This window comes from Vipera ursinii (assembly GCF_947247035.1).
Source record: "Vipera ursinii genome assembly, chromosome: 12".
Lineage (NCBI taxonomy): Eukaryota > Metazoa > Chordata > Lepidosauria > Squamata > Viperidae > Vipera > Vipera ursinii.
In genome coordinates, this window is record NC_139525.1 from 13,494,589 (window position 1) to 13,517,028 (window position 22,440).

Consider the following 22,440-nt stretch of genomic DNA (forward strand, 5'->3'; position numbering starts at 1 on the left):
GTTGGGCTGAGATGTGCAGTCTGACCCAGAATAACCAAGCTGGAATGAACCTTAGAGGTCTTCTAGTCCAGCCCTCTGCACAAGCAGGAGATCCTTATACTATTCCAGACAAATGGCTGTCTAATCATTTCTTGAAAATCTTGAAGGCCTCCAAGGCTGGTCCTGATTCCACAGCACCTCAGACCCTAATACCAAAATTGCAACTTTAATGCGAGAGTTCGCAAATATATCTATGGTTCTATAATTGAATGTGAAGGTAAATGCAACAAAATAAGCCTCAAATCATGGCTGAAAGGCTGCAGGAAAGATGGGGGTAACCCTCCAGAGTGGCTGCAGGGTTTCCCAACTTCGGCAGCTTCAGGTTGTGTGGACCTCAGCTCCCAGGATTCCCCAGCCAGACAGCGTACATTCTGGCTGTTGAAGTCCACGCATCTCAAAGTTGCTAAGCTTGAGAAAATTTGGTTTATTGTACCATGCAAACAAACTCTACACTTCCAGGTACACACTTGCAAGAAGCCATGGGTTGCTTTAACCACAACTGGTCAGCTAAAGATTTTCCGTAGTATAATATAATATAAAAACCCGTAAACCAAAGGCTTCCGTTAAGGCTCATCTAATGGGTGAACCCAATTTACCAGTCACGTAGCTACTTGAGTATTAAGTCAGTGCTTCAAATGCTGACCACCGTGGCATTTCAACGAAGTCACAAGGAGAGAGTAACTTCTCATTTTTCTTCCGCCCTCTACCCTAACATTAGCAGAAAGGATAACTGACAAATTTGGGATTCTGCAGAGGGCTTGCCTTGCTATCCCTTTTCCTCCTCTTTGATCTCAGTTGGGCCATTCTAGAAGACGTAAAGTTGTCCTTAACTTCTAGGCACTCCACTGAGTGGAGCGTTTTGTGTTGCTGCTTTTAAGAAAAGAACAGGAATTTCCCATATCTGACCACAGAGCTTCCATCTGCTGTTTCATTTGGCCTTGATTATGAGATTATTAAGTTGACTTTGGTTATCTAAATCCTCCCACTGCACAAGTGTACTTACTGGCAGGGGCCCTACATAACAGTTGCCAGGTTTGTTTTTGCGTCTCACAAGGCAAGACTCAGATGCCATCTGCACACAGGTAGTCCTCGACTTACCACCGTTCGTTTAGCCACCGTTCAAAATTACGATGGCACAGAGAAAAGTGGCATTAACGTTTTTCAACGTATGACCGCTGCAGCATCCCCACGGTCATGAGATCCAAATTCAGGTGCTTGGCGGCTGGTTCATATTTATGATGGTCGCAGCGTCCCGGGGACACGTGATCCCCTTTCGCGACCTTCTGAACAAGCAAAGTCAATGCGGAAGCAGATTCATTTAACAATGGTGTTCCTGACTTAACAGTGATTCACTTAACAACTGTGGCAAGAAAGGGGCAAAATTCACTTAACATTTAATACATGTCTCCCTTAACGACAGGAATTTTGGGCTCAACGGTGGTCATAAGTTGAGGATTACCTGTATTTTCTAGAGCAGTATTAATTCATAAAAGTAAAGCCTTCTTTGAATTGAATGGGAATCGAACTTAATTCCTATTGACTTCAACGACATACCCAGGTTATTTTCTTGGTGGGAAGATGCTTCATGTTCTATCCCAGAGCGGATGTGTCAGATGGGCCCATTTCTCAGATGTGTGGACAAAAACTAGGATATAAATCCAATAAAAAGCAAGGCATTAGCCTGGCAACCAAGTGTGGGTTAGTCCACTCTGTGTTCCCCATAACTACCTAACGTTATGTACATTGACACACAGATACAGACACACACAGAGACACACGCACACGCAAACATATATGTATATATATATAATCAATCTATCAATCATTATATTACTTGGACCCAAGCTAAGTTCAAAAACAGAGTCCTTGTTTAGTGACTGCTTTGTTTAGCAACCATTTGAAATTACAGCAGCATTGAACAGTAAGTTTACTATCAGTCCTCCCACTTAACCACCTTTGCCTAATGACATCACAATCTACTTGCTGCTATTCTGTCTCCCTCTATAGAGTTCTGTTGGATTGGCCTATCTTGAGATAGATTTTGATGTCGAGGCTAGGAATCCCTTGATGCCCTCATCTGCTTTTTTCCCCCTCTCTTCCATGAACTTGGTCCCCGGATTTTCTTTTTAAATACATGGCTAGGAAGATAATGGCTACAATTATTCCATCAGGCTGGCATATAATCCAAAATACCTCTGTTTGGTTGAGACGCTTCAAGTGGCCAAAGAGACAGAGATTGCTTTCCGAGACAGAGATTGGAAAGGGGTGACATATCAATTCCTGAACACAACTAGACCCTTGATTGATTTTTTTTTGTCCTAAATAATGGATTGATTTTCCACAGGTCTTGTGAAGGGTGTGATTGTGACCATGCCAAAGAGTGCCGTGAATACAACAGTTGGCGCCAACATCACACTTCCTTGCATGTATGATACAGCAACGACTCCTAATATGATTCAATGGAATTTTTATGGCAACAATCTGCAACCTCCGGGAGTAAGACATTAAGCTTTTATTTCAAACTTGAGCTGTTACTTATTGCCTGGTTAAGGTTGTTTTGAATTCCGAATGCTATGAGGAACACAATCTAAACTTTGGTAATGTTTCATGACCAAACCAGATAACATCCTCAGTGCACTGATGATTTTATCTAGTTTGGTCATGAAACATTTGCAAGAAAACCACCAAACTCAGAGAACACCAAGTACCCTACAGATTAACCCTGAGTTACAAATATTCTCTTCTTTGGTACAATCTAAAGTTATTGTAGTTCAGTAGGAGGATCTCCAAAGAGTTTAAAGTAAGATAAGTTTATGTTTTTTATTTATAAGGAGAGACCAGAGGTGTACTTCAGCAGAGAAGTAATGAGACCAAAGTAATCATATTGCCTTTACTTCATTCTTTAAACTGATCCATTTTAAGCCAGCAGAGAAACAATCAGTCTTGGCTTCTAAGGCCTCTCTTGTTTGGTGTTATGCTTAGAATGCTAAAAACTTTAAATTTGGAGGATGCTATCAGATATTCTTCATCAATTAATATCCCTTCCACCAAGGCAGTATCTATTATATATATTATTTAATTGCCCAACTTAATCCTTAATCCTAAATCAATCTTCTTCAATTGTGTTCCCTTTGTCGAACAGATATGACATACACTTCCATGATTTTTTAGTCATGGACCATCCTGGCTGAGAATTATGAAAGTTGTGTTCTATTATACCTGACAGCTCCCCAGGTAGGAATAGCTGGACTACATGAAACAGAGGAATACGTCCCCTGTTCTTTGGTTATGAGGACAACACAACAGGTCTTCTCTGGCTATTCTCTATGTTAGAAATTCTATTCATATAAAGCACCACACAGAGCAAAAAAAAAAGAGTACAGTCACCATGTGCTTTACTGCTCAACTATCTAACTGAAACAGGAAACTACTTAGAACAAAAGAGCAGAGTATATATACCATAGATCCAAACTTGTATATGCTGCCATCTACTGGCTGAATACTACAGCACTATAGTTGTTGCATAGAAATACATTCCAACGATGAATTCCAACACCTTACTTCCTAATCATTGGCTTTGCTGATAGTTGAGTAAGGGCAGCATTTTTTTTATTAGTGCATATTTTTGCTGCCACCAGTAACCTTCATTCATGCATTTATTTTAATCCCAACTTTATTATTTTTACAAATAATTCAAGGTGGCAAATATATCCAGCGTACATTTCCAATGGATGCTTCCTCCTCTTATGTTCTCCAACAGCCCTGTGAGGTGAGCTGGGTTGAGAGAGTGACTGGCAAAATGTCACCCGGTTGGCTCTCATGGCTTAAGATGGGACTTGAACTCACGGTTACCCACTTTCTAGCCTGGCGCCTTAACGTAGAACTCTAGTGTTAACAACTTCCTCTACAAGATGGGTAGAATTAAAATCCCAGGAGAGGAAGTTGAGAGCTGCAATCCCGGAGCCCTGATTGTGAACTCCAAATGGTGACTTTAGGGCCCAAAAGGAGACGGGGCAACCCTACAGTGAAAATCCATATTGCTCACATTAAAAAGAAAAGAGTGCTGTCTGTTGTTGTTTTTTTTAAAAAAAATCCAAGTCACCAACTCACAGACTAGCACATTTCTACTCAAACGCAGCCATCAACATGCCTTTATAGGGGTGAAAAAGCCACCAGTCATTGTGGGAAGACTGTGTCTATCACAGATAAACGGGGAAGATGTAGCGAGATTCACAAGGTAAGAACATGAAATCTATAAGAAGAAGAATACGATCGTTTGGGATTTCTAATGTGCTCCTTATACAGGTTAGTCCTTGACGTACGACTGTAATTGAGCTTGGCCATCAGGGTCATGAGTCTTAATGGTTCTAAAGTGGGTCACCCCTGTGACCAACCCGATTTTATGACCTTTTTTCCAGTGGCCGTTATGCATGCATTGCAGTTGTTAAGCCCAGCGTTCACTGTGGGTTGATTTTGCTGAAAACCTGGAAGTAAATGCCGGTTATAAGCAAAACCATCATAAAATGCCATTATATGAGCCAGAGATGCTGTAAACTGCTGCTTGTTGCTGAGTGTTCAACACATTTTGGTGACCACAGGAAGGAGGGGTGCTCATCGGAATTTGGGAACCGGTCGTAAGTCAAGGTCTACCTCCGCATTTTTGTTAAAAGCTCAGATGAGTTTCTGGAATTCAGTTCTTCACACTCTCTTCTAACAATAATGATGTTTCCTAGTTGGTTAATGAAACGTCTTCGAGCTCAGACAGCACCAAAGACCCCACAGTCCTCCTCCTCCTTGTCCCATCTCCTCTTCCTCCTCCCCCCTTTTCACTCCACAAATCCCACTCCTTTCTAGCACTGATGGTGTTACTCAGTGCTTTTTTTGTAAAAGAAAAAGGTGCTGGAACTCACACATGTCACACAACCTGCCTTGCCTACCATACAAGGTTCCATCCAAAAAAGGTGCCGGAACTCCGGAACTCCGTTCTGAGCGTTCTATGACAAAAAAAGCCCTGGTGTTACCTCGTTTGGGTAATGAAACGTCTGCAAGAAAACAAGGAAGTTCAGAGAGCACCAAGGAGCCCACAGTCATCATTCTCCTCCTCCTCCTCCTCCTCCTCCTCCTCCTCCTCCTCCCTCCCTCCCTCCCTCCCTCCCTCCCTCCCTCCCTCCCTTCTATCACTGATGATGTTATCTATGGTAGTTGGGTAATGAAAGAAAACAAGCAAGCTCAAAGAGCACCAAGGAGGCCTCACTGAAATGATAGTGTTTAACTCACCTGCCTCTCAAAACTGCACTTCAAAAGGCACAATTATTGGAAGGCCTTTTTTATTTTTCTTGGCCACACACAGTAGTGGAGGTGTCTAAAAACCGTGCACGGTGTGCAAAATGTAGCTAGAGGAGATTTTTTTCCCCCCCCACACCTCTTTGAGGGAGATGGGTGGTTCAGAAATGTGGAAAAATAAATAAATAAAACAAAAGCAGCTGAGGGCAGGACAAGAAGTAACAGATGGAAGCTTATCAAAAAAAAGAGAGAACCCGATTTAGAATTAGGGAGAAATTTCCTGTCAGTGAGAACAATTAATCCGCCGAACGGCTTTGCCTCCAGAAGTAATGGGTGATCCATCACCGGGAGACTGGAAGCCATTTATCCAGAATAATATAGGGTCTCCTATTCCAGCGGGGGATTGGACTAGAAGACCTCCAGGATCCCTTCCAGCCCTGTTATCCTGTACTTCTGTAAATGATAAAACTCAGGATCTTCTATGGAAAGGGCATATAGGTTCATACATTGTGCTGTTCAGCAGTGGAATCTACTGCTATTGGTGACGATGGACAAATTTGGTAGGAATCAATGGTGACCACAGGCAGGATCTCCTAAGTGCCCGCTGAGAAGCTGAATGTGTTTCCGATCTGTCTTTGTGTTCTTCTGGCATGCAGCTGACTGTGTGACCCTGTCTGCTGGCCCTTAGCCTAATCCAGTTTCAGGACTCCTCTTATGTTCTTAAATCAGTACAGCATGGCTAAAATCTAGCTAAAATCCATCCCTAATAGAGCTCATTCTATTATGGAGAAAGTAGTTAATGATAAGTCTTCTAACGAACACCTGCGGGGCCAAAGTGGAAAAGTTCGCTGCCTTGGATGGACTTTTTAAATAATATTTTTTAGATCTCCTTGCATGCGTTAGATGCCAGAGATCTTCTCCGCAGATATTTAATAATTAAGTTGGGGATGGTGAAGGCCATTCTAAATGCTTTATCTGTTTTTCCCCCCTGTAAATACTTCATAATTAATCTGGAACTACGGTTTTGGACCTTAATCTTGTTGAAGCATCCCAGGAATCCTAAGGATATTTCTGCATTAGATGAAATCTAGTTAACTACTAGTTGATCAGTGACGCACCCAGCACCAATGTACACTTATCAAAAGACAGGTGGAATTCTAATATATGTATTTTACTGTTTTCTGAACTGACCTGGAAACTTATCTTTTTTTTTTTTTTACAGACAGGCTCAAAATCGGGAGGAAAACAAATAACCACATTTTTTTTCTTCCACCACCGCTTTGATGAATGTCAAATTCTGTTTCACAGATTTATGTTTGGCAGTCTGGCAAATCTTATTACCTTGGACAGTTGAAGGGCCGATGTCAAGTAGCAAACAACACAGGAAACGCAAACCTTTCCATCTTCAACATGCAGCCCTCAGACTCAGGGGTTTATAGGTGTTCAGTTTACAATTTTAAGGACGGTGCTGCAAGCGAAGGTGAAAAATCAGTGTCGGTCAGCGTGCTAGGTACTTATTTCACCTTTTCTACTTTAGTGTGTTTCTGTGCTCGTCACCTGCTACAGTGAATTAAAGGTTCAGTGATTGGCTTCCACATCAAGCTAAGCCAAACTATGTTTTGCATTCTGTTCTGGCTTAGCATATTGAATGTAAGAGCCGTGGTGGCGCAGTGGTTAGAATGCAGTATTGCAGGCAAACTCTGTGCACAGCATGGAGTTCAATCCTGACCAGCTCAAGGTTGACTCAGCCTTCCATCCTTCCAAGGTCGGTAAAATGAGGATGACCCAGATTGTTGGGGGCAATGTGCTGACTCTGTAAACCGCTGTAAAGCACCATGAAGCAGTGTACAAATCTAAGCCCTAAGTATTCACTCACTGTGGTTGATCAACCACTGTTTATGGCTTAATACAGTGTGCAAGCCTGGTTAGCCAACAAGCTATGGCTTAAGATGGTATGTGACCCAGTCTATAGATGTATACTTGAGCTTCTGATTAACTATCAACAGAATTCATGTCTTGCATTGAGCCATCATGTGTGTCTATCAGATTTGACAAAGTGTAGTGTGAACTTGTTTCATTGAGGTTTATAAAACAAACCATGATGTAATGTCACAGGTGAGTCATTTTGTAAACACAAATCTTGAGTGCAGACAAATAGTACAGCGTTCGAATCTATGCAATTGGCCAAACGTGTGGCTTAGTCTGTTGTGTGACCAAACCAAATTATGGTTCATGTTACATAAACGCAGTTGGTTGTGATTTTTTTTACATTAAATCATGGTTTAACAAAGAACAGTTTGGTCCAAGATGTGAATGTAGTCAATGTATACTTCCTGCTCAGGATTCCTCTCGGCTCTCCTGCCATCCAAGGAAGGCAATTTCCATTTTTCTTCTAAGCATTCCGGAATTATGAAGACTTTTCCGATCTTGTAGAATTATGTATTTTTCTTGAAGTAAGAGTTTACTCCTTTCACAGTTGGCAACTCTGGGTGTTAAAACCCACATATCTTAAAAGTTCCCAAGTTTGAAAGTTGCTAGTCTCGGTCCACTGCTGATATATTTAAAACCTCATTTCTGGAGAATTACTAAAGTATAAGAAGAGCCGTCTCGTTATTTATTGGAAAAGCAGGTGCCCAATGCGTCATAAAGGCACCAGACTGGAAAAAACAGTCCTCTAGAACAGCAGTCCCAAAACCTTTTGGCACCAGGGACCAAGTTTCGTGGAAGATTATTTTCCCATGGACTGGAGGCAGGGAAGAGAAGCATGCAATCTAGATCCCACGCATGCGCGGTTTCGCTCCCCACCATTCATCTTCAGCTGTGCGGCCCGGATCCTAACAGGACACAGCCCGATACCAATCCACGGCCCAGAGGTTGGAACCCCTGCCCTAGAACAGAGTTCCTCAACCTTTCCAGGAGGCAAAGGAGGGGAGGGCAGGAAAGGGAGGGGCAGGTGCATGTGCATGCATGCATGCACATGTGCACCCGTTGCTTGTGCAAGTGGGACTGAGAGCACCCATGATGCTCGCATGAGGCCCCGAGCGCCTGCGATGCTTGCACAAATTGGGCTACAAGCGCCTGCAACCCTCCTATGAGTGAGGCGATGCTCACACGAGTGGGGCTGTGCGCATGCACACGCATGCACCAGCCAGCCACTCATGCGGCCTGGTTTCAAATAGGCCACGGACTGGTAGTGGGCCATGGCTCACCGGTTGGGGAGCCCTGCCCTAGCGTACAACGCAATGAGAAAAAAAAGAGAAAGATAATTTCAATTTCACTTTTATTTGCTGTTTCATATTTCAGTTCCTCCTTCGAAGCCCCTGTGCAATTTTGGTTCAAGCCATCATTCTGACGTTGAAATTGGCCACTTGGTCACTTTAGCCTGCATTTCGCAAACCGGTCTGCCAAAGCCAGTCTACAAATGGTACCGACTAACTGGAGATAAAGCGCAGCCTGTAACTGAGTCATACAGTGAGTAGCTTTCTCCTTCCAGTTCCTATGGAAAGGCTGAGGTGCAACAATTCAGCGTCTTTTTTTTGCATCTTGTTGACCAGAATTGGACACAATATTTCAAGGGTGGCCTCATCACTTTTTTTTTTTTAATTTTTTTATTAAATTTATTATTTAAAAACATTGGACACAGTACCAGCGAGCTGACAAACCTTTTTGTCTACAATGTTTAAATATATATATATATACATGTATATATGTACATCAAAAATACACTTAAATACACTTAGATTACAAATCGGTGAAATACCACAATATTTAAAACAGTGAGCTAGTCTGTAAAACCTAATAGAGACCTTTCTTTTTATCCATCCAAAGATACAATTTGTTCCAAATTCTATAATAGTCTGATTGATCTTTATTCTTTAATTCCAAAGTTAATCTGTCCATTTCAGCGCAATCCCAAATTTTCCTAATAACCTCTTTTTGTCCTGGGATCTCATTCTTTTTCCATTTTTGCGCAAATGATATTCTAGCTGCTGTGATAATATGGATCGTTAAGTATAGCACATCTTTAGGATATTTCTCTTTCGTGATTCCCAACAAGAAAAGTTCTGGACTAAACTCCAGATCTTGTTTCAATATTTCTTTCAGCCAAATCCAAATCATTCTCCAAAATTTTTGTGTTTTACTGCAAGACCACCACGTGTGGAAGTATGTGCCTATCTCTTCAGAACACTTCCAACATTTGGGAGATACTGTTGTGTACATTTTTGCTAAGCGGGCTGGGGGGAGATGCCATCGGTAAAACATTTTAAATAAATTTTCTTTATACGATGAGGCCAGTGTTATCCTTTTATTCCTATCCCAAATTGTTTGCCAAGTATCTAGGTCGATGTTATGTCCTAAATTGTTAGCCCAGATCAACATGGGGTCTTTCACTTGCTCTTCAAACAGCTTATATCCCAAAAGTAATTTATAAAAATTCCTTATTTGTTTAGAGTCCGGTCCCAATAATATTTTGTCCAATGCTGTTTCAGAGGTATATATCCCCCATTCATTTTTATCCTTCCTAAATCTCGATTGGATTTGTAAGTAGGCCCACCAATCGAGTTTTATACCTTGTAATTCTAGTTCATTCCTAAGTTTCAATTCCCCCTCCTCATTCAGAATATCCTTGTATGAGATTATGTTACCCAAATCAAACAGATTTGGGTAAACTATCGCTTCAAGGGTGGATAGCCAGACCGGTATTTTGGTGTAATTGTGAGATCTAATTTTTTTCCAAGTATTGAGTAGCGCTTGCCTGATCCGGTGTCTTTGAAAATGCGAGAAAAGACCTTGTTTCTCCGTCCATAGGAAAGCATGCCAGCCATATTGCAAATCGTGACCCTCTAAAGTTAATAGTCTTCTATTTCTCAAGATTACCCATTCTCTAATCCAGCTCAGGGCCGCGGCGTGGTAATATAATTCCCAGTCTGGCAATCCAAAACCCCCATTTTCCTTCGTGTCTTGTAAATATTTCAATTTAATTCTTGGTTTTTTCCCCTGCCAAATAAAATTTAGTGATAATTTATCCAAATTTCGAAAAAATTTAGAGTCGAGTTGAATTGGGATATTCTGAAACAGAAACAGGATTTTAGGCAGAATATTCATCTTAATGACAGCGATTCTTCCCAATAATGAGAGTTTTAGGTTTCCCCATCTTTCCAGGTCACCTTTTATTTGATTCACTACACTATCATAATTATCCTTTTTGAGTGAAGTGCATCTAGCCGTAATGTTAATCCCTAAATATTTTATTTTCTTGACTATTTCTATATCCGTGATTTCGGCCAGATTACCTTTTTGTTTATTGGTCATATTTTTAACAATCATCTTGGTCTTATTTCTATTTATTCGCAGTCCGGCAACCTCACCATATTTAGATAATTCTTCCAATAGCTTTGGTCCCGTCTGACATGGATCCTCCATAATAAAAACTAGATCGTCCGCGAAAGCTTGCAATTTAAAGGTTTCCTTTTTAATGGTTAATCCTTTTATCTTTGGGTCGTTTCTTATAGTTCTCGTTAATACTTCAAGAGTCAATATAAACAGCAACGGTGATAAGGGGCAGCCTTGCCGTGTTCCCTTTTGAATTTGAAACTTGCTAGATGCTTCCCCATTAATAATTATTTTTGCTTCCTGATTGTCATAAATTGCCCTAATTATATTTATAAATTTTTCACCCATATTCATAAAGCTAAGCTGTTGGCACAAAAAAGACCATTTAACATTGTCAAATGCCTTTTGGGCGTCTAAGAAAAGTAATGCCATCTGTTGTTCGCTATGTAATTCATAGTACTCCAATGTATCTAATATTATTCTAATGTTGTGCTTAGTGTGTCTCTTAGCGAGAAAACCATTTTGATCTGCGTGTATGAAATCATTCAGAAATCGTTTCAATCGTTCCGCTATAATTGATGTAAATATCTTGTAGTCCGAGTTAAGAAGTGATATGGGTCTGTAATTTTGGATTAATGTATGGTCTGTGTTATCTTTCGGAATAAGGGTTATGTTTGCCTCTAGCCAAGATTTAGGCGTCCTTGCGCCTTCTAATACTGCGTTAAATACCTCCACTAGGGGTTGAGCTAGGATATTTTGTAATTCTTTATAAATCTCTGATGGAAGACCGTCGGGTCCCGATGCTTTATTATTCTTTTGTGCATTAATAGCTTTTATCACCTCAGATAGTCGAATTTCCTCGTTTAACATATTTCTGGTATCTTCTGTGACCTTAGGTAGTTTGGCTCTTTGAAAATATTCCTCCATTTTCTCCACACTTGCCTGGCTATCTTCTTTATATAAACGTTCATAAAATTCCTGGGCTATAATTTTTTTTTTCCTCCTGGTGGAATATTCTCCCTTCCTCATCTCGTAGTTCGTGAATCCAGTTTTTCCCCTTTTGTTTTCCCAATTTGTATGCGAGCCACCGGCCCGGTTTATTTGCATTTTCAAAAAAATTTTGTTTCGTGTTTCTCAATTGTTGTGCCAATTTCTCTTTGTCTAGAATGTTAAGTTTGTGTTTAATCAGATCCATAGATTGCTTGATATTCTCTTTTTGTGGATCTTGTTGGAGTGTAACTTCTAAGCTCTTATATTCCTCTTCTAATCTTTCCCGTTGTTGTCTTTTCCCCTTATTTTTATATACCATATATGCCCTCGCTACCCCTCTCATCACAGCCTTAGCTGTATCCCAATTGTTTTGTACTGAGGTGTCTATAGCTTTATTTTCCTTAAAGAAAAAACTTAGTTCTCTCTCCATCTTAGATTTGAATTCGTCTTCTTTTAAAATTGCTCTTTGAAGCGTCCATCTGGATATTTTTTTGGAACCTTTCCAGATAAGTTTAATAGGATTGTGATCTGCCCAAGTACCTGTCGCTATATGTACCTCATCTATTTCTGAACTAATTTCTTTCGTCATCCACACCATGTCTATTCTAGACCATGAGTTATGTCGGTTGGAGTAATATGTATATTGTCTAGCCTTACGATTTCTTTCCCTCCAGACATCTTGGATATTTAGTTCCTCAGCCAAGTTAAGAAAAGATCTCGGTAGAGTTCTTCTCTTCTTTTTCCTAAGCGTCTTTCCCATATAATCCAAATTTATATCTAGGATAGCATTAAAATCTCCTATTAAACAAATCTCCTCATAATCAATGCTACATATCTTATTGTGAAGTGTTTTGAAAAATTGTTCTTGGTTATGGTTTGGGGCATATATCTCTACCATCAAGACCTTCCTGTGGTTTATTATAACCTCGACTATCAGTATTCTACCCTCTTTATCGTTATAAATTAGTTTTGCAGTCAATTTTGGGTTTACATATAGTGCCACTCCTCTCTTTTTCTTGTGTCGGTCTAAGGAAACGAATAGGTTCCCTATTCTTGGTTGTACTAACAAATATTTTTGTTGTTCCTTTATATGGACTTCTTGTATTGCCACGATATCCAATTGTTGGTGAATAAGCCTATTAAAAAATTTCCGCCTTTTCACTGGCGAATTCAATCCATTAATATTCACAGACATAATACTACACTCACCTCCCTTCATCTTACTTATTTCTGGTTTTTGTGGATCTCGTGATTCGGGGCTCTCTCTCTTCCTTGTCTCTAGTTCCATGTTTCTCTGTTAACTCACCGGATTTGTTCCTTCTATCCTCTGTAGCTGGATGTGAGGGCGATCTGGCTGCGACATCTGTCACCCCATTGATCGCCAGGGTTGATTCGGCTGATCTGGCTGGCTAGGCGGGTGTCCCCTTCCTCCCTCACCGCTCCATGTGCGTCCCTCCCGAAGCTGCGCGCTCGGTGGAAGAGGACGACCATCCCAGATAGAAGGAGTGTACCGATCTTCGGTCAAGGGTATACGATAGCTGCGCTCCCCTGCTAGAACCTCCAAACAAGCTCAAGGGTGGCCTCATCACTTTTGTGGCTCTGTTGAGGACGCCTTTGGAATACTGTGTCCAGTCCTGGTCACCACGATACAAGAAGATTTGACGCTCTAGAACAGGGGTGTCAAACTCAATTTCATTGAGGGCCACATCAGCATTGTGGTTGCCCTCAAGGGGCTGGGTGGGTGTGGCCAGGGTGGGCGTGGCCTACTGGGTGGGCATGGCTAGAGTGCGTATGGCCTACTGGGTGGGCGTGGCTCTACATCATTCGCATCAAGGGTGCCTATGGGGGCCTGGGCAGGAGTGGGGCAGATCTGAGGGTCTCTGGCAGAAGGAGGGTCTCTGGGCCAGGGCCAAGGCAGTGGGGGCCGTTCCCTCACTCTTTCCAGGATGGCTTCGTGGGCCACATGAAACCACTTCGCGGGCCGGATCCAGCCCCCGGGCCTTGTGTTTGACATGTCTGCTCTAGAACTTGATTAGGGACTGGAGGCTAAAACAATACAATGAACAGTTGCGGGAACTAGATATGTCTAGTCCAATGAAGAGGAGGAATAAGAGGTGTTATGACAGCAATCTTCCAGTACTGGAGGGGCTGTCATAGAGAAGAGGAAGTTACCGTGTTTCCCCGTAAGTAAGACCGGGTCTTATATTAATTTTTGCTCCAAAAGACGCATTAAGGCTTATTTTCCAGGTAAGTCTTATTTCCGGAGAAATATGGTAATAATGCGTCCATCTGGCTGACGATCTTAACTGGGGCTTATTTTGGGAGTAGGGCTTACATTACAAGCATCCTGAAAAATCATGGTAGGGCTTATTTTCTGATTGGGTCTTATTTTGGGGGAAACAGGGGTAATATAAGCTTTCAAACTTACATTAATACACTCTACAATAAAGTACAGTTCCTGAAATCTCTGTGGTGTCAGCCCACCTTAAGAAGCTGACACTTCCCATCTTCCAAAATGATTATTAATACATTTGTACGCTGCCCATTATCTCGCTATCCAAGGGATTCTGGGCCAAATCGATGCCAGCGCTAACTAGGTTTTAAGATGAGGCCTTCCTCCTGTCTTTCTTTCCAGATCCTTCCTCAGGACGCTTGGTTCTAGGCAACCTGTCCCGATTTGAAGAAGGCTTTTACCAATGTACAGCTATCAACATCCTTGGAAACAGCTCCTGTCACATCGACCTCACCACAAAACGTTGAGTTTTGTCTTACCTGTTCCATTTAATTTCCAATGTTTCTACATTGCTTCTTGTGTAAACCAGCCGTTTTTTTTTAATAATTAAAAAAAACCCTCAACTATTTTAATAAAAGCACGGAAACGCCACAATTCTCAGGCTGGAAACCTGGTGACTGTGAGTTTCAGTTCTGCCTTAGCCCAAAGCCAACTGGGTGACCTTGGGCCAGTCCCATTCTCTCAGCCCCAAGGAGGCAGCAATGGCAAACCGCTTCTGAAAAACCCCATTGGCAAGGTTTTTCAGAAGCGATTTGCCGTTGCGCCCTTCCCTGGGCTAAGAGAATGGGACTGGCCCAAGGTCACCCAGTTGGCTTTGGGCTAAGGCAGAACTAGAACTCACAGCCCCTGGTTTCTAGCCTGATGCCTTAACTACTACACACAGCTGGCTCTCTAATAATGGTTTACTTACTGGGTGTTAAATATTATATAATTTAGATGATTTTGTATAACTTGGAAAGTGTTTTTTTTAATCCTAATCTTACCGTATTGTTGAGCATCTTCTGAAGGGAACACCAGGGTAGAACTGTAAATGAATGGAAATGTAAACAAGGGGCCAAGCTCAGATGCTGTAAGTGTAGCATGGCCTCAACCCAATCTTAGCCCTTGTCTTTTTTTTGGGGGGGGAAGCCATTTTTCCTTGGTCTTCATTCCTCAACAGAAAAAAAAAGAAAACTTCAAGCTACCTATGAGGTAGTTTTAAGGATAAAGCAGCACCCAATTAGGGAATCAACACATTTTCCTGAAGTCCTAACCGAATTGTAATAGAGATGTGATTGAAGCATTTCCTTTTGAGTGAAATCCAACCTAGAACTAAGGAGAAATTTCCTGGCAATGAGGACAATTAATCAGTGGAACGGCTTGCCTTCAGAAGTTGTGGGTGCTCCAACGCTGGAGGTTTTCAAGAAGAGACTGGGAAAGTCAGAGTGGTTAGGATCTCCTGCCGTAGGCAAGGGGTTGGAGTCAGAAGACCTCCATGGTCCCGTCCAACACTATTATTCTATGTTGACTTTGAATTATTGTGCCACCAAAAGGGCCCTGTAGTTATTCCATCACATTCATGAATTGAAAAGAGCTGGTTGGAATTCACACACTGAAAGGGCGCCATTTTGGTCCCCCAAAGGGAAGCCCCCTTGATTTCAACAGCGGCATTCACAAAGGAACCCGAAATCAGAAGTTTTTCATCCTGCTGTGTTGTTCCAAGGCAGAACGGCCAAATTTGCACATAGCACACTAAGCCAAACCGACAATATGTGCAAATCTTGCCAAGATGGATACATCGCCTTTCCTATTCTCTAATCCACTCAGAAGTGTGAGGTACCCGCTTCGCGTCCTCTGCTAAGGAGTTTCTTGTATAAATGACAGTTTTTTTCTCTCTCCCGGCAGATTCAGAAGGCGGCATCATTGCGGGAGCATTAATTGCGGCAATTCTAGCTGCTGCCTTGATATGTGTCCTCGGTTGGATTCTCATCTCCAGAGAGAAGAAGAAGAGGAGAAAGCAGAAGCCTGATTCCAAGGAAATGCAGTAAGTTTATCGAGAGAACTTTTCGGAAGAAAGCTCTGAAATTTGTCCGAACTCAGGTTGGCTCATGGTTTTAATCCAGAGTTTGTTGGAACAAGAGTTTAGCCAATAAGTCGCAGATTTATTTTTCTCAGCACACTGGCTGGATTCCAAGGTTAGGCTGTCAATGATGGGCCTTCAGTAGACTTGTAGAATCAGCCTCAATTGGCTGGCTTCGTACGTCAGACTAAGCTACATCCCTGGTGGACCAGCCATAGTAGCTAAGCCAAATCCTGACTTCACAGGGATCTTGTGGAAAAAATAGGAAGATGGAATATTAGGTGCTTTCACCACCTTGAGTTATTTACACAATAAGATAGGATTTTTTTAAAAAAAATAAGAAAACCTCCCCAATAAGTAGTGAAGGATGCAATCCCAGGCTAAGAATTGCAATTTTTATGGGCACATAAAGGAACCAAGTTGAATTTATGAGTAACCAGGAAAGCTGCTAGATCATTAAATTAAATTAAAGGAAGATCAATAAAGGCAGATCCAACCTAGAACTAAGGAAAATTTCCCGGCAGTGAGAACAATTGATCAGTGGAAGAGTTTTGCCTCCAGAAGTTGTGGGTGATCCATCACAGCAGTCTTTTTAAGAAGAGCCTGGACAGACATTTGCTTGGGGTGATATAAGTTTCCCGACTTGAGTAGGGGGTTGGACTAGAAGACCTCCAAGGTCCCTTCCAGCTCGATTATTCCATGTTTTATGTCAGAAGCTATGTAAGGTTAGACTGGTCATTGCTTCATGGCAGACATTTGGCTAATTGAGTAGACCAGGGGTAGGCAACCTTGGCTCTTTTATGACTCGTGGCTGGCTCAGGAATTCTGGGAGTTGAAGTCCACGAGTCATAAAAGAGCCAAGGTTCCCTACCCCTGGACTAGACCCTCCAAGAAGACAGGGATGGAGACCACCTCAATAACATGATCAGATAAACTACACGTAGGCAGAGAGTGAAGCTGAAGTTGAGATTATATAAAACTACTAGACTCATGAAAAGCAGGAAAAATAGAATAATGTTGGATTAGCCTAAAAGGGTTACTACAGCCTTCTCCAACCGAGTATCTCCTCCTGCCCTGGACTTCAATTCTCAGCATTCTGCCCAATAGACACGAATGATGGAATTGCAACCTAAGACCCTTGAACTGGGAAAGCCCACCCCGTTGAGCCTTTCCATAAAAGAGGTGTTCGAATGGGCTTCTCCCGCAACATGCTGCATCAAGAAAAATTGCACATCCACCTAAGCTTTTAAATTGTCTTAATGCCTATGTGTTATCTATCCATTTATCCATAATATGGCTGTAGTGTTCTTTATCCTTCTTATCTTCTTTACTCCCATTGGTGGTGGTGGTGGTATTATTATTATTACTACTGCTACTACTGTTATTACTACTACTACTATTCTGTTGCTTTGCATGTATGCGGAGAGCTTCTGCACTGGAGACAAATTTCTTGTGTGTCTAATCATACTTGGCCAAATAAAGTATTCAATTCAATTCAACTCTTTGTTTTTCTGCAGGCCTATGCCCACAAAGTCGGAATATGCTGCAGTGCCCAGCCAAGCCAGCGTTCCCATGGCTCCAGTCCCACCAAACAAAGAAGCTAATGAGATGGGAGAACATGGTAGCCCTGAAGAAGCCCAAGTTGCCATATTGCCTGAAAATGAGATGTAGGAAATGGGCCATCAATCCGTTTCCTAAAGCCAGTGGTTGCCCTAAAAAGCAGGCCATCTAATCATGATTTTTTTTACACTGATCCCGTTATCTGTGGCTTTGAAATAGTGACACATTGGGCATTCGTGCCTAGTCATTTGAGATCGAATTTCTCCAGCCTTCTATTCATTTCATACGAGACCCATAACCTGACCAGATTCACACCACACGTGAGATTGTCTAAAACCATGATTAATTGAATAAACCGCAGCAGCTGGGTACCTCAATCACAAGAGGGTGGATTGGTACCTTGAAAGCCCTCTCTTGGCCTCTTAATTTTAATAGCTATTTCCTGTTAAATTCCTACCCTTCTTCTACATTTTTAAACTTTTATATATGTACTGTTTTTAAAATTTAACCTTTTATTGTATGCTGCCCAGAGATGGGCGATTCAGAAATGTGAAAAATAAAGTACAGGTAGTCCTTCACTTATGGCCAGTCACGTAGCTGCGGTTTAAAGTTAAGGCAACCCCCCGTCCCCAACAGCTATTTAGGATTCAGATTCTAAGTTCTGATGCCTGGGATCTCCCCAAAGTCATGTGACAACATTTTGGGAGCTAGACAAGCACTCTGCATTTAACAGGCGCTACAAAAGTTTTAAAATTGGGCGTGATCAGGTGGTGACCCGTTTTACCACCCAAACTGCAGTCGTTAAGTCTGTAAACCTATAAGGTGATTATAGATTGGCAATGCTGTACTGGTTTAATCAAAAACTAGCCAGTCCCATGATTAATCCTAACCAACGGTACAAACCCGGATGGTTTAATTTACAGCTCAGTTGGTTGTGCAAATCCCCGAAACGGTATTACTTTACCAAACCGCAAATTGTTTGAATGCAATCACTTATTTAGCCTAAGGTGTGAATCTAGCATATAAAACTTACTAGTGTTAACTGACAAGAATTAGTCAACAGCCTCTGAGCTGCCTGACGTGCACACAATCATTCACAAAAGTTCACAAAGATATTTGGGAAAGCGAACAGCCTGCCTGTCTGCAACTTTTTAAAACAGCTATGTCTATCCCAGGGCGGAGCAGCACTAGAAAAGACAAGGCTGCTTTAAAAGTTGTAGCTAGAGCAGCTTTTTGTGGAGTTTGAATGCTTCAGTTATCATGCTTAATCCTCATTCCCCCCCCCCCCCAAAAGCCATTGTCAACAACCTCATGAGCTTTATAGAAGCAGTCTCAATTAGTAAAGAATATTTTTTCTGTAACTTGCTTTTGGATACCTGGGGTATTTTAGTTTTTTAAAACCAAGGAGTAACACACGCTTGTTAGTCATTGTTCAGCAGAGATGAATGGTGTACCTTTTCTTATGTAGAGCAGCATGAGAAAAACGGAACTGCTCAATTCTTTTGTTACTTCAAAGAACAATAAAATGTTAACCGGACTCTCTCCTGTTATGTTTCTTTGATAACAAGAACGTGTTGCAAAGTTGAAAAGTAACTTAAGGACATGATGCATTTCATAAGAGTGCTGCAATAGGACTAAGAATCGTACCTGTAACATTCTGTTATCTTCAACTTTATTGCAGCATATAGACAGTCTTGCATACCCTCAAACCATCAAAGAAGTGAGGTTGGGGTAGAAAAACACGACCAGCACACCAGATCGGTTCCAGAGGGCGCTTGGGCCTATACCTATCACCCTTACCCACAGCCCAGTCGATGCTCTGGTGGAGGCCTGGGAAACGGCAGCCATCAGGGCACTCGACTGCGTTGTACCCATGCGACCTCTGACCCGACGCAGATCCCGTTGGGCCCCATGGTTCTCTGTGGAGCTCCGGGAGATGAAGCGGCAGAGACGAGGTCGAGAGCGGTTGGAGATCCAGCCGATCCGAATCCGACCGATTGCAGTTAAGAACCTTTATAAGGTCTTATCTTGCGGCGATAAGGATGGCGAAGTCTAACTACTTTGCCGCCCTTATCGCGTCCGCAGATAATCGCCCGGCCGCCCTGTTTAGGGTGACTTGCTCCCTCCTTAATCAGGAGGTGAGAGAGGATCCCTTGCAGGGACGAGCCGAGGAGTTTAGTCATCATCTGGCGGACAAAATTGCTCGGATCCGGACCGGCTTGGACTCTGACTGGGCAGAGTCTAATGTGGAGGAATCAGGCGGTCTTGAGCACGTTATCTGGAATGAGTTCGACCGTGTTTCCCCTGATGATGTGGACAGGATCATGGGGAGACTGAGCACCACCACCTGTTTGTTGGATCCGTGCCCCTCCTGGCTAGCTTATGTGGCTCGGGAAGGAACACGAGGCTGGTTCCATGCAGTAATAACTGCTTCCTTGAAGGAGGGTGTCTTTCCTGCCGCCTTGAAGGAGGCGGTGGTGAGACCCCTTCTCAAGAAGCCTGCTTTGGACCCGGCTGCTTTAAACAACTATCGTCCAGTCTCCAACCTTCGCTTTCTGGCGAAGGTTGTTGAGAGTGTGGTGGCGCATCAGCTCCCTCTGTTCCTGGAGGAAACTGATTATCTGGACCCGTACCAATCGGGCTTCAGGCCCGGACACAGCACGGAGACGGCATTGGTCGCGCTGGTGAATGATCTCTGGAGGGCTAGGGACAGGGGTTGCTCCTCTGTCCTGGTCCTATTAGATCTCTCAGCGGCGTTCGATACCATCAACCATGGTATCCTACTGCGGCGTCTCAGGGGGCTGGGAGTGGGAGGCACCGTTCTACGGTGGTTCTCCTCCTACCTCCAGGGCCGCTCGCAGTCGGTGTTGACAGGAGGGCAGAGATCCGCCCCGAGGTCTCTCATTTGTGGAGTTCCTCAGGGGTCGGTTCTCTCGCCTCTCCTGTTCAACATCTATATGAAGCCGCTGGGCGAGATCATTCGTGGTTTTGGGGTGGGGTATCATCAGTACGCTGATGATACCCAACTTTTTCTTTCCACCCCGAACCAACCCAGTGATGCCCTCTCCGTGATGTCCCGGTGCCTGGAGGCGGTTCAGGTCTGGATGGGGAGAAACAGGCTTCGTCTCAATCCCGCCAAGACTGAGTGGCTGTGTATATCGGCATCTCGGGTTAACCAAGTTATTCCATCCTTAATGATGGGGGGTGAGGTGTTACCCCCCGTCCCTCGATAGGGCTCGCAACTTGGGCGTCCTCCTGGATTCACGGCTCAATTTCGAAGACCATATAGGAGCTGTGACCAGGGGGGCTTTTGCTCAGGTTCGCCTGGTGCGCCAGTTGCGTCCCTATCTGGACCGAGACGCCCTACGCACAGTTACTCACGCGCTTGTGACCTCCCGTTTGGACTACTGTAACGCTCTCTACATGGGGCTGCCCTTGAAGACCACTCGGAGGGTTCAACTGGTGCAGAATGCGGCCGCGCGAGTTGTAATGGGGGTTTCCCGATACTCCCATGTAACACCTCTACTCCGTGAGCTGCATTGGCTTCCGGTTGCCCTCCGGGTGAAATTCAAGGTGCTGCTTATCACCTATAAAGCCCTACATGGCCTGGGTCCGGGATATCTGAGGGAACACCTGCTGCCGGCATCAAACGCCCTTTGCCCAGTGCGCTCCCACAGGGAAGGTCTGCTCAGGGTCCCGCCAGTAAGAGATTGCCGGCGGGTGACACCCAGGGATAGGGCCTTCTCGGTGGGAGCGCCTGCCCTCTGGAACCAGCTGCCGGTGGAGCTGAGGACTGCCCCCGACCTCCAATCATTCCGCCGGGGCCTGAAGACCTGGCTCTTCGAGCTCTCGGGCCCAGACTGAGGAGAAATTTTTAATTTGGGGTTCTTTTTAATTGAGTACAGGGTCAATTTAATATTTTTTAATTTGGTTCTTAATTTTTGTATTTTGGATTTTTAATTCCCTGTAAACCGCCCTGAGTCCTCAGGGAATAGGGCGGTATATAAATATAACTAACTAAATAAATAAATAAATAAATAAATAAATAAATAATCACTTATGGTATTTGTAACAGCTTAATATTAAGGGCTTTGGTTTAAAACTGTGTTTCTCCACATTAACATGTATAGACTTCAACTCCCAGAATTCCCTAGCCCAATTCCGAGAGCTGAAATCCACACATCTTAAAGAGTTTGAGAAAGACTGGTTTAAGTATTTAGTATTTTTGAGCTGGGGTGCTGAAGAAGGCTCCTCCTGCATATTCCTTGGATAGCAAAGGTGACCAAAAAGCAAGTATTGCAGACCGTTAACACCAGGCATGTCACTGGAAGGCAAAATCATCAAACTGTCTCACATATTTTGGGGGGAAAAGTGGAAGAATTCACCGGAGAAAGCAATGATGCTCGGAAGAGTTAGCAGTCAAAGGAAACCAGGCCACCAAACAACACGATGGCTCGACAACATCATAGCTGACACCAGCCAGATCATGGGGAAAACTCAAAAGAAGCAGTGCAAAACCGGAAGACACGGAGAGACATGGCCCATAGAATCACGAGTTGGACACAAGGAATGGATAAACATCATCGTCATCATCATTAATAAACATTTCATTATTATTTTAAGCCTTCAGGAATACTTCAAAATGATCTTGAGCAGTAATTCTTTTAATAAGTAGTTTGCTGAAGCCACGAAATTAGCCACAAAAGATTCTGGCAAATAAATCCAAGAGGTTCCACAATGTCAACTACATTAGCTTTTATTCACAAGGAACAATTTCTGCTACCTGCACCTTTCCCGAACTAAGTTTAAATCTATCAGCTTTCTTCCTACAATGCTCCGCTCCAATCACTTACGGCATGCAGGAGGCAGCAGGCTGAAGCCA

The 22,440-nt window shown here is 43.0% G+C and overlaps 1 protein-coding gene across 1 annotated transcript in view; it reads left to right on the top strand.

Annotated features, from left to right (window-relative positions):
- VSIG1 (V-set and immunoglobulin domain containing 1) overlaps window positions 1–17,749 on the top strand; it is a gene marked incomplete at its 5' end in the record, with an annotated part of 32,252 nt that extends 14,503 nt beyond the window's left edge. The window contains 5 exons of the mRNA XM_083371863.1: window positions 2,384–2,465; window positions 13,871–13,893; window positions 14,282–14,401; window positions 15,824–15,962; window positions 17,516–17,749. Coding sequence (XP_083227989.1) covers window positions 2,384–2,465; window positions 13,871–13,893; window positions 14,282–14,401; window positions 15,824–15,962; window positions 17,516–17,669 — 518 coding nt within the window. The 3' untranslated portion in view covers window positions 17,670–17,749. The remainder of the gene's footprint in view (window positions 1–2,383; window positions 2,466–13,870; window positions 13,894–14,281; window positions 14,402–15,823; window positions 15,963–17,515) is intronic.
- Window positions 17,750–22,440: the final 4,691 nt, after the last annotated feature.